Source organism: Sphaerodactylus townsendi, linkage group LG08 (assembly GCF_021028975.2).
Source record: "Sphaerodactylus townsendi isolate TG3544 linkage group LG08, MPM_Stown_v2.3, whole genome shotgun sequence".
Lineage (NCBI taxonomy): Eukaryota > Metazoa > Chordata > Lepidosauria > Squamata > Sphaerodactylidae > Sphaerodactylus > Sphaerodactylus townsendi.
In genome coordinates, this window is record NC_059432.1 from 73397598 (window position 1) to 73410469 (window position 12872).

The following is a 12872-nucleotide window of genomic DNA, read 5'->3' on the forward strand; positions in this document are numbered from 1 at the left end:
ATAACTGCTGTTTGGATTATAGTAGGGGGTCTTATTAATAGATTGCAATTTTACTGGTTATATTTAATATAGTATGATGTTATGTTGTTCGCCACCCTGAGCCTGACTTTTGGGGATAGGGTGGGATATAAATTTACAATACAATAAAAACAAAGTAAAATAGCATTTGTATGGGTAAGTTTGGGGTAGAACAGGTAACAAAGGACATCTGTGCTTCCACTGTACTTGTTCATAATCTCTGCATTTGGGCTCAAATTAGGCATCATGGAAGCAGATCCACTTGTTTAAACTTAGGCCTGCTCCAGTTAAGGCAATAGACTGATGGTCCAGTCTATGAAGTGCTAACCCAGACTGCGAAGTGCTAACCCAGAGGTATCCAACATGCAGCCCAGGGGCCATACTTGGTCCCCTGAGAGGGCTTATCAGGCAAGATTGAGTGTGGGGGTGGGTTTTGCCTCAGCTGGCTCATGGGCCTAATATGCCCTCTCAAGATGAGGTAGTCACACACCCCCAGTGCCAGTCTGGGCTGCAGAGCCTGCTGGGGGCTCACCAGCTGAAGCAGCCATGCCCCCCCTCCCCAGGACCCATTTATGTTATATCTGGTCCTCGCAACAAATGAATTCAACATTCCTGTGCTAATCTTTCCCTCAGATTGCATCCTGAGTTTGTCCTCTGCAGATGCTATTCTCATCATTTGATTTGAAATACCAGAAGTGAGTTCACCTGAAAAAAGGGATTGGAAGGAGAGGCTACAGTGGAAAATAAAAGGAGAGTTCAGTTCTCATTGTCCACCTGCAATAATTGATCTAAAAGTTGGATCCCTCCTTACCTTCCATGTATAATAGTGAGATGACTGAATTTAGAAAATGGGTCTCCTGACATTGTGTGTCATTTGATCATTGGTGCTGCACTACAACTAGAGCAGGTTCCAGGTTTGGGAGATGTCTGGGCAGTTTCCATGGGTGCCCTCTCTGCCTACCACCAGGCCCCACTGACTGCACTTCCCTTTCCACCCTCACTTATAGGTTCCACCATCTGTCTGTGAGTCCTTCCCCTGCACACAAGCCTTCCTACCACCTGCATTCACAGCTGCCCACACCACATGCATGTCCTTCACCTGATGACACTAGATAGATCCCGCCAATGTAGTTGGTAGGGCACCATAACCATGCTATTCCTCAATAATGGTGGGCAGCATGTTTAAATGGGAGCATGGTTGGTGGAGCACGTGTGAGCAGGTGGGAGAAAGGGAGTCAGTCGACAAGGTGGGTGGATGGGTAGGTTAATGGCAGTGGGACCCACCAAAAACCATGGGTCTTGGCAGCTACCCCAGTTCAGGGTATGCTAAGATCAGCCCTAACCACATTAGTGATAAACTAAATGTATTGTGTTTTTAAACACTAGTGTGATTTCTAAAACACGCTATCATGTACAAGTGAAACATGAGGAACAGTTCTAGAGAATCAGCATAAATCCATAGAATATATGAATGAAGAATGGGATGTATATATAAAACTATTCTGTTGTTTATGTTACCCAGCCATATTAACATTAAATGTTTACATAAGTAGCAAGCAGTCTTAAATGTACTAACATATCAATAACCACTTACATCCTTTATTCTTTTGCAAAAATTGTCCTTCCATCCCTAGGAAGGCAACTTAGTCTCAAAAATCAGTGCTAATTGTTAGACTGATAATAAATGAAAAGGAAATGGTGAAGCAGAGATTGTGCTGGACTCTGCCAATCATCACTTAGAAGCTGTTGTAGTCAAGACTACAAATGTGACAACTAGAGAGAGATCTATAAAACCATAAGCTTAAAAACCATGAAGATTGTACACCAAGACATTTCTCCTAACACAGTGCACCATTTTAAAATAACATGCCAAACTGTAGACCCCACTGCATGCTGGGTCTTCTACTTGCCCTACTTCTATATCAATCTCACCACAGGGTGACTGACAAAAATAATAACGTGGGGTGAGAAAAGAAGCTGCATGAAACTATTAACAGTTTCTCGTCTGCAAAGGGGCAAGATGATACAAATCAGGGTGATACAGAAAAGTTTGCTGGACAGTGGATAATACAAGATCCATCACAGTCTGTTTAGGAGAAAGGAAATGATATTTCAGTCACAGACTGGAGTTCTTGAGGAAAAGCAGGTGGTGACACCTTACCAGACAATGTACCAGGATGTGCAGGTTCACTTTAGTGAAACAGCTCAATAGGCAAATGTTCCATTCTTCTTAAGTAAAGCAATATTTACCTAGCTAATTAATTAAGTTCAAAGTATGACATAGTGGTTTCCATGAGAGAATGGTTTTCATCAACTATTGGGAAAGATATCTCTGGATGCCCTTTCTGGAGAGAAAACAGTGTGGTTGTAGACACAGGGCTGTTCTAATGCTTGGTACTCCTTAAGGAGCTTCCATTCTGTCATTTCCCCTGCGAGGTTTGCACACTTGCCTTTCAATCACTGCAAAAACGTCTGCAGCACACGGAGCCTACTGAAGTACAAATTGAAAAGGCAGATGGCTGAAATGTTAGAGGGATATGAGGTCTGGCAGCTGGTGGCAAGAAAATAAATTTGATTGGGCAAAACGTGGAGGCAGGAGGTCATTAAAAACAAATAAATCACTGCATCCTGCTTGTCATGTGGCCAGCGATATATTCTCACTTGCCAATTACTTGCTGGCTTCCTCAGAGACCCTGTTATGAGTAGCACAACATCTCTTCCTTGTGTTTGTTCCATAACCTATGGGGAGGAAACTATCATAGCTTTCACGAGGAGGGAGACTTCAGATTGACAGATACTTGTTTGTGATTGCAAAAACAAACACAGGTGAACTCATTTACTAGGCTTAGGTATCAAATAAATATTAGACGAATCAGAAAAGTAGTTCTTACTAACAAGGCATATGGAGCAAACTAACCCTGTATTTTCAAACTTTGGCATACCACTTTTTGTTTGGCTACCCTAAGAGAACTCTGCTTTACCTCCAAACAGCTGCAAGCACACTTTTAAGTGATGGCTAGAAGCAAATCATTAGAAAGTGATTCTATGAGGGTAATGTAGCCAACTTCTTCAACACAAGGGCAGAGGGCAATTGAGACATGAACATATTTACCTAGTTCAGGTCCTGATGTGCATTTTGATGATTCCAAATGTGAGTTGCTTCCGAACATTTCATGGGAAGTAACAGACTAGTCACTAGTGGGAGGGAAGGTGGCGTGATCTAGCCCAATATTGTGAGTTCTCAGGAGTTAAGCGAGGTTGGTACTTGAATGGGAGATCACCAAAGAAGGCAATGGCAAACCACTTTTGCTGCTTCCCTGGCAAGCCCCTTGCTGGAATTATTGTAAGTCAGTTGTGACTTACCAGCACTTAGATATGCAACAGGCTCATGTGAGCAAACATGGTCTTTCTGCATCTCTTCAAATGAATGGGCCACCCTTTACAGATAGGTGAATTCCCTACCCTGTAAGGAACGGATGGAATGAGGAACTGCCCGCTATAGTCTTGGAAATAATATCAGGTTCCCTGAAACCCATCCTGTGGTATTTATACTTTCTACTCTCTCCTTGAACACTGGAGACAAGGGGGAAGGAGGAAAGAGAAAAAGCCTGATTAAAGTCAAACTCATTTATTCAGGCCCAGCACAACAAGGCTGAAGTGATAATGCAAATGAGGATCAAATACAAACTGCACCACAAAAGAGATGAATAAAAGGTTTTACTGGGCTCTCATTTCAATTTTGCCATTTCCTGCTCTTCTTTATCTTCCTTTTTCCCTTAAAGCTTCTTGAAGGGTCACAAGAGTGTGATGCTAATGAGATATACCAAGGCTTTGGTGCTTTTGAATGATTTTATAATACCACATTTATAAATGAAAGATTGTACCACTGTTAACATATGAATATTTCTCTTTCTTCAGATTGAACTTAAGAGCATCAAAGGATCACTAACCCTTCTTTCTGATGAGATCAATTGCTAATACAATTCATGGTTTTACATTTTGGTCACACTATGACTATTTTCAAGGCTGGTGAATCTCATGGTACAAAAAGGTAAGTGTTACTGGTCTTCCTCCCTCTTTTCTTTCAAGTCACCCCTTGCACCTATGATCTGAAGAATTATCTAACAAAAAGACAGCACACGTATGCTGAGAACTAACATAACTTCATGGTACAAAGCATGTCAATATACTTCCTTACAGTTTGCACCACTCCCAGAATATGTTTGTGTGTACATGAAGTTGTCCAAATGTTTCTGTATTCAGAAAGACAGAAAGTATATGAGATAAATTATTTGCCCATGCTTGGGAACCAACTTGTTTTGGAAACCTTTCCGACGTTGCATACATTGTGATGTGGATCTTTTCTAAGGCACGCTAAAACATCAGAAAACTATAAGAGGAAGACGAAAAGTTGGTTTTATACCCCATTTTCCTCTACCTTAAGGAATCTTACAGCAGCTTACAATCATCTTCTCTTCCCTCTCTCCCCACAACAGGCACCTTGTGAGGTAGATGGGGCTGAGGGAGTACTGAGAGAACTGCAACTAGCTGAAGGTCACCCAGCAGACTTCATGAGGCAGAGTGAGGAATCAAACCCAGTTCACCAGATTAGAGTCTGCCGTGCTTAACTACTACACCACACTGGAACATACACCACAGCATCATCACATCACACTTTACCAGACTTTCTGTGAGGGTGACATTGACAGGAGGAGGGGTTCTGATGCCGGCTTCTCACACATGATGACAGATATCTGACATGAAGCTTTGGGGGAAGAACCATGTTGCAGCTACTCCCATATCACTAAAGGTAAGACTACAATGGCCTTTAGACAAATAATAATTTTATGAGAGTGACCAAGGCATATGAGTATTTTAGGGAAATTAGTTTTTTTTAAAGTCATGCTTATTCTGGTTTCCTAGGACTGTCCAGAAGCATGTGATGGGCCACTGTTGTTACACTGTTACAGCTTCCTGCTAATGGCAGCTGAACCTTATATAAACTGAAAAAGAACCATCATCAACAGGCTTGGTTGTCTTCCTGATCAAGAGATAACAAACACTTAAAAACTTCCAGGAAAGGTGACTATGGAGGAACTCTTGCTAATGACCTACCTGAGAAACCTTTTTGATAACATCATTGGCCACCCCGAGTCCCTGCACAAAGGAGCGGACAGCAATGAAGGCTCTTGTTGCCTTCAGCTTCAGGTCCCTTGGTACTTCTCCAAATGGCTTATGTTGCTCAGAGTGCTTCACCATACATTCCACGTAATCATCAGTCAGGTGATACTGAGGATTCATCAGTTTGAAAAGCCTCTCTAGCAGGTGAATCCAAAACTCATTGAGGGCCTCTTCTAGGTTGATGTTGGCGCCTCGGTAGTAACGCCGGAGATCACTATACAAGTCTTTGAAAACCTTGACGTTCTGGTTGTAAAGGTCCCCATACATACCAGGAAATGTTTCATAAAGGGACTTCTCTGACTTGTTTAACAAATCTTGGAAATAACCTGCAAACAGAAAAAGGTAGGGGGATTTAATTAGTGAGAATTGAAAATCTCCAAAAAGTATGCAGACATGAATAAATAAAGTGTTCCAAGGTAGCATCCCAAATTATCTTTGCACTTCCCACCTTGTAATTTCTACAACATTCCTGGAAACCTGCTTGGCACAGGGCCATGTTTACTCTTGGTTAATATACATGTGGAAACCAGCTCTAGATTCACCTTTGGAAAAAAATGATAAAGGCATTTATCCATGTGAAATCTGCAAGATTAGAAAAAAGATACCAGCGAAAATTAAACATAATTGCACTTTTTCTGACTGTTTAATTCCTCAGGATAATGTATGCAAATCACTGTGTAAATCAGTATGACAAAAGGCTGACAGGATTAAAACATGCTAAAAGCTTCTTTTCCATGCCATTGCTTCTGACAAGGAGTTGTGCACATAAGCTAACAATCCCATTTAGGAGAATACACCAAAATTCACACTCACAGGAGGAAAAAAGCCCAAGTGGCTCTTAACACTAGTTCACAGTTTCAAAAAGACATGAAAAAATGCTTGATATCTTACAAAACATTTGCCTCCAAGAGAAACTGTAGAGCAGACATTGAACTGCTACATAATTCCTCAGTTCATAATTAGCCAATGAGGAAAAAAAAGTTCTTTCAAAGCATTCTGCCAAAGTGTATTTGACATTTAGGCCATGGAATATTTCCTTTCAAAACTCATTGGTGCAATTAACATTAAGGATGGGAACAGCAAGTGAATTAAAGTCCAACAAAATGCTGTTGGAATGTCTTAATGCAAGGTTTTCAATATAAATGGAAAGTGACTTCAAGGATTTATCAGTTCTATGTGCCCCATCCCTGTAAATAAGCAAAGCTGAGAGAAAAACAGAGGAGACCTTTCCCATCTTTGGTAATCAGCTGCATGATGTATCATTCTACATCCTGAACTCCCAGATTAGATCCAAACCAATCCAGAAACCTCCAGGCAAGTTCAGTTTTGCAATAATGATGTACCTAGACGGAATAGTGATGATTTATTATTTTAATATATTTAACATCAACTCTGTTTTTTTTTTAAAACTATCATTTGGCCTACACAGTCTGCTTCAAACTAGGTGCCCTTTTAAACAAACATTTAATCCTAGGTAAGAGGTAATGCTTTCCCTGGAACAGCCCCCCATTTTAAACTATTGACCTGCTACAGTCATGCATAAATTGGTTCTTCTCAAGCAATTTGCTTTGTAAGCAACTTTTCTGTAGTGCAGCTGCCAATATTCTGGTATACTGCTGGCTCCCTATCATTACTCTTTCTGTGTCTTTCTTTCCCTCTCCCCTGCTACTCTGTGGCTAATAAGCATCCGAGCCAACAGCTTTGAAGAATCTGTAAGTTTATGCAAATGTACAGCCTGAGACCTATTCTGTGTAAACAAAATATATCACACACGTAAGTGTACCACAAGTTCTTTATGGGGAGTAGACTGGTTACTGAAAGATATTCTAACTCTCTACAGCCACCACCTGCTACTGGAGGTTACCAGAGTTCCTATATGTACTAATGTAATACATATGGTAGTTTTGACAGGGAAAAATATCTTTGAATCCAGAGAACTCAAAGAATCTTTTAATTAAGTCCCCAAAGTGCATTTGACTAATGGTAAAGTTAGCAAAAGAAGGAAATAAATTACCTGTGATAGAAATGTGAGGAGAGAGAGGATTGGGAAAAACATGGTAACAAGCAAAAAAAAAAATCAGCAATTTTGGTATTTTTGTGTGTGTGTGGAACCCTAAACAAGCTTAGTCTACTGACTGAGAAAAAAAAATTAAACCAAACACAATAATTACCCAGAATCTGATTCACTCATAGACAGTGACTTCCAGGGGAAAGCATAGTTTTAAGGTGATGTCAAGTGACTAAAAAGCACTGTCTGAATATGTCTTGGGGATGGCTCTTGGGTTGCCAACAGGCTGGAGAAATGTCCTCTCTCTCTGTGTGTGTCAACTGCTGTCAGGTCATTTCCAATTATGACTCTAAGAATGAATGTCCTCCCAAACCACCTATTGTTAACAGCCTTGCTCAGGTTTGCAAGCTGAGGGCCATGGCTTCCTTTACTGAATCAGTTCACCTCATAACGGACATTCCTCTTTTCTGGCTGCCTTCAACTTTTTCAGCCTTGTTGTCTTTTCCAGAGACTTTTGTCTTGTAAGTAGTAATTTGCTACATTCTCACACACTGTGGGATCCATGTTGTTCAAAAGCATAGGTATCTTAAGAGCATCAGTTAGATTGTTATACAGAAATGGGATAAGTGCAGATTGTGACATTCTGATTTTTGCAAACCTTACACAATGAAAGAGGGTATGATCGAGTGTCTCCACCTGACCCATATTGCATGTTTATCAATTTGTTGATATCTGCCATAGAGCAGCATAGAAGGCATTAGATTGAATCTGGCCAGTGTTAAAGCTCTTCTTAATTTAGGGTTGGTGATCCACTGTAAATAATTGGCCATGTGTCCTTGTTCAATTGGAATAAGCAGGGTCAGGGGGGAACACGTTTTCCTCGCAGCTGTTATCATATCCCGATACTCTTGTTCTAATAGCTTAGTTTTCAAGCAGCTATATGCTTCTGATAGGGAAAGAGGGACTAACGACTCTAATGAAAAGCCAAGAGTGTTGATTTTTCCCTCAACTAGTTTCAGCCACCTAGAATTTGCATAGTCGGAAAGCATGAGGTGTAAACAAACTGGAGTGATCCTGCAAATAGTGGGATCATTAGCCAGTATCTGACAGTTCTCAGCCAGGCCATGTCGTGGCATATGATATTTGGCCCGAGGTTCTAAACACATAGGGGCTGCATACATGAAGCACAATTTGAGTAAGCCCATGGTACATTTTGTGGGAAGAAACGTGGACTGGAGCTGTGTTTATATTTTTGTTTATAGCTCTGATCCAAGTAGGTGCTCCGTTGAGAAGCTGAGAGCCGCATTTAGCATTGGAACACCTTCAATGCGGATGGGTATATACTGGTGGCCTCAGCAGTGAAAAAGAACGGCTGAATTGCTAGGGCACTGTTGTTAGCTGCAGGCGAGTGCTAATTTCCTATGTACCCGCCCAATTAAGGTTGCTAGTAAGAGTTATGCCCAAATATTTGAACTGGTTTAACTTGTTCTATGGGTCTGTTATTGATGGTCCATGTATGACTCAGGGGGGGTCTTCTAAGCGAAGCACCATTATTTTTGGTTTTTTTCATAGTTAATTACCAGTTCGTTCCTCCTTACAATATTCCCAAAGCACAGCAATTTAAGAGACGAAAGTGAGACCAACTTTAGTGTGGGGAAAGAAAGAACGGGTCAATCGATCAGCATTGTACAATGCTTATGTGGTGCACGTGTTTAGTGCTTAGTTTGGGAACATGCCCATTGGCCTTCTGGAGGGTTGGCACTAGATCACTAAGGAACAGATCACTAAGGAAGTGGGGGCCAATGTACAGCCTTGTTTGACCCCTCTGGTTGTGATGATATTTTCTGTGAGCGGTCCTTTTGTTGCGGCTCTTATTCTGCAGCTAGTGCAAGTGTGTAGCTGTTTTATAAGAAACAGTAGTCTGGGGTCCCATGTGTAACTTGATCAATTTTCTCCACAGTAGGGCTCTAGATATGGAGTCAAATGCCCCTTTTACAAATCCAGGAAGGCTGCAAACAGTTTACGGTTATTATAGTGAGTTATACTTTTGTTAGCTAAGTTATTGCTAAAACTGTTACATGATCCAGTGTTGATTTATTTTTAGTGTAGATCCAATTTGCTCTGGTCCTATTACTTCTGCTTGCTTGAGCCCAATCTTCCACTCTCCTAAGGAGAGTAGTTTTGCATATTAGCAGTTTGCCAATTACAGATAATAGGCTTATAGGGGCCCGATAGTTTGAAGGATTAGTAATATCACCCTTTTTTGTAGATTGGGGACAACTATAGATGCCAGCCCCATCTTTGGGATGCGGCTCGATGTTATTTACATGGGTAAAATAAGGAAGCCAGGAGTTGTAGCCCACCACTGGTGAGGATTTAAGTATTTCTAGGTATTATTGCATCAGGACCTGGGGCCTTTACCGCTTTTCAAACCACTGATTAGTTTACTCACTTCTTGAGGATTAACCTCAGGCCAATCTGGTAGCTCCTCTGGTATTGAAGAAGTGGAATCAGGAATTATTCAGTTAAGGCTAGCACTTCGAACAGATTAGAAGCGCAAATAACTGAACCATGCGATTTAATTGCGGAAATATGGGGCAACTGGATACTCGTACGTTTGGGCCCTTCTATTTATGATCTGCCAGAATTGCTTAATGTTATTTGTTAAAGTGGCTTGATATAGTTGTTCCCACTGCTGTTCGAATTGATTTTTTTGTTTCCATTGTACCATAATTTGAAAATCCTTTTTCAGTTGGGTTATATTGCTGAGTAGCTTTTCCTCACCTGTGCTGCAGTAACTTCTAGATGAATACCAACCAATGTCTATGGCCGTTTCCGCACGGCCAAAAGCAGCAGCGATGGCATTAAAGCAAGTGCGACGCATCACGAAAAAAAAGCGTTCACACAGACGAAGCCCGGGCCTAGAGCGTCCGCGGCCCACTTAAATGACGGTTAGCACTGAAGCGCTCTGCGGAAGCTGGCGTCTCGGGTAGCCTGCGCGCGAAACGATGCAGGCCAGCGTCATGCCCAGCAGTGCGATGGACAGCGAGCACCCTGATGTCCTGCCGTCCCCATCTGTCAGTGCCTCCCCTCCAGCTACTGTCAGTCCAGTTACTGCATGGGTCTGGGAAGGTTGGCAGCCATGCAGGAAAGCACCAGGAGACGAGCGTGTGTGTGGGGGGCAAGGAATTTGACCCAGCGGCGTCTGGCGGTCGCCATTTGAAGGCGGCTCCCTTGCGTGTTCGCGCGAGTGCGTCGATGCGTCACAGGGGGAAAAGAGTGGTTTAAAAGCGTTTCTGAATACGGTCTTAGCCCGGTTTAAGCGTTCAGCGGTAGCGGTCGCAGCACCTCCGCTTCTGGCGTGCTGACGCTCTACGCTCTCTGGCGGTTCTTTTACCCGTTCCGCGGCGTCATATTTGCATGCGTCGCGGAAGCGGTATATGGTCGCTTCAACGCCAGCAGCTGATACGCAAATTTTAATGCGATAATGAAGTTTCATTACCAGACATGGAGCTGCTGGCGCCCGCAGAGCCCCGCAGAAATGCGCATTTTGCCCGCACTGAAGCTGGCGGAAGCCGGGCGCTCGGGCTGATGTTGCTTCGGCAGACTTATGGTAGTCGGTGGTCTGACGTCAGCGTCATTTAGCAGTGCGATGTGGACAACGGATTCGTTCTGATGTCCCGCTCCGCCCCCCCATTCCGCCGTGCGCCTCCTCCCAGCTACCGTTGTCAGTCCCAGTGCGTATAGGTCTGGGAAAGGTGCTTGGCCATGCAGGGAAAGCACCAGGGACGAACGTGTGTGTGTGTGGGGGCAAGCAGACTCCAGCTTTACCTGCCTTTGGCAGTCGCCATTTTGAAGACGGCTCCCTTTGCGGTTGTTCGTGACCGAAAGTGCGGGGCCGTACGCGCTTCAAGCAGGGGAAAAAAGAGGGTTTAAAGCGTTTGAATATCGGCGCTCGGTTTAGCTGCTTCACACGACGGCGCTGAATGCGCATCTCTGCCGGCTACAAGCGTGCTGCATAACGCCTCGCCTGGCGTTCTTTTACCGCTTCCCATCGTATCGCCAAGCCATTTTCACTCGCGGTATGCAAACGCCTATGTATTGGTTATGAATTCACATATAGCCAGCAGTAATTTTTCTAGCTTCTGTCAGTATCCGATGACGTTTAAGTGAGTTAACTTAGCTGAAGGAATGTCCTATAGTTACAGAAGGACCATGTATATATTTTAGTATTTAGTATTTTAGTACCAGTGTCTTGTAAGTAGTGTCATCTACATATCTCAAATTGTTAATATTCCTTCCACCAATTTTCACTTAGTGTGTAGAAATGGGCAGGTGAAGATTTTCATGGCAAGGAGGGAAGTAATATCACCTGGTGAATAGCATCCTATTAAGCTTTTGTTTCAAAGAGACAGGACATTTTTTCTCTCCATACTGTTCACCACACTAGTTGTTTCACCTATGCAAATCATCACTTGATCAGGAACCAACCTATTGTTCACATCATTTCACTGTTAAATATGTGTACAAATTGAAACTATACTGATGGACTTACACAAATCAGTTTTGAAACTAAGCTCTAGTAACTGTTTTGACTTCCTGGACTCTGGAAAATTGAACCAAATTGAGTTTTGATTGGGATCCTGGGCTCTGATGCATCATGATGACATTATCATGCCACATCAGAGTTTAGAGGCCTTGGTCCTTCCCACAATATTCATGCTTCCTCAGTTTAGACATTGCTTATTGGAAGCAGAGAAATGATGGCACTGGAAACAGGGAGAGGATGGCATAGTTTGGAGAAAGAATGTGAACTCAGATATTTCCAATCTGAACATATACCTGAAAAATACCTTATTGATACTTTTAGATATATTTTAAGTGTCGGAATTTTGCATAACAACATTAAGTGGGTTCTGAAAAATTCCAGAAACATTGAGTATACAAAAATGTCTCGGGTCAGAATTTTAGGGCTCCAAGGGTTGTTTTTCTTCAGTTTTATAATGTGTTTGTCAGTGTCTTTTTGCCAGGTGTTGTTACTGACAAGTCAAGTTGGTTTGGCTTGGATTCTCTGGTTTATAATTGGCTGAGCTGGTATTGAAACAATGTTGCTTTCTCAGAGGTGTACCTACGGTGGGACAAAGCAGGACATATTCCCTGGGTGCTATTCCTCAAAGGGCGCTGGCCCATGCCTGAAGCTCCTGGAAATGATGGTGCATCCCACTCTTGAACTCCATGTGGAGTTGGGGGTGGACGAGCTCAGTTGAACTGTGTTCAACTGTGCACCTGCCCCAAACTCGAAGTCTGCAATTTAAAGCTTGACCCAGTCGAGCCCAGCATCAAGCAGGTGTGCCCTGCTCCTGAACTCCCTGTGAAGTTTGGGGCAGGCAGAGCTGTAGTACTTGCCCTGGGTGCTGTTTTCAACAAATGCACCCCTGTCCTTTCTTAAGTAGGTTCTGTTGTGCTTGAAGCAATGCTGCTTGCTTCAGTTGGTGTGGCTTAGATTCTCTGGTTTGAAATCGGTTCTGTTTGTATTGGAAGTCTTTTGATCAATGATTGCTCGTGTGTGTTTTGCTGCTGGCTTTCAAAAGCACGAAATTCCCCCTCCAATAGAAAACAAACAATATTGGGGTACTCAAACAACTCAATACCAGTATTTATGACC

At 42.7% G+C, this 12872-nt stretch overlaps 1 protein-coding gene across 1 annotated transcript in view; it reads right to left on the reverse strand.

Annotated features, from left to right (window-relative positions):
• Positions 1-12872, reverse strand: part of GPC1 (glypican 1) — a 245336-nt gene that overhangs the window by 31016 nt on the left and 201448 nt on the right. Inside the window, exon 3 of the mRNA XM_048506840.1 lies at positions 5134-5525. Within this exon, the coding sequence (XP_048362797.1) occupies positions 5134-5525 (392 nt within the window). The remainder of the gene's footprint in view (positions 1-5133; positions 5526-12872) is intronic.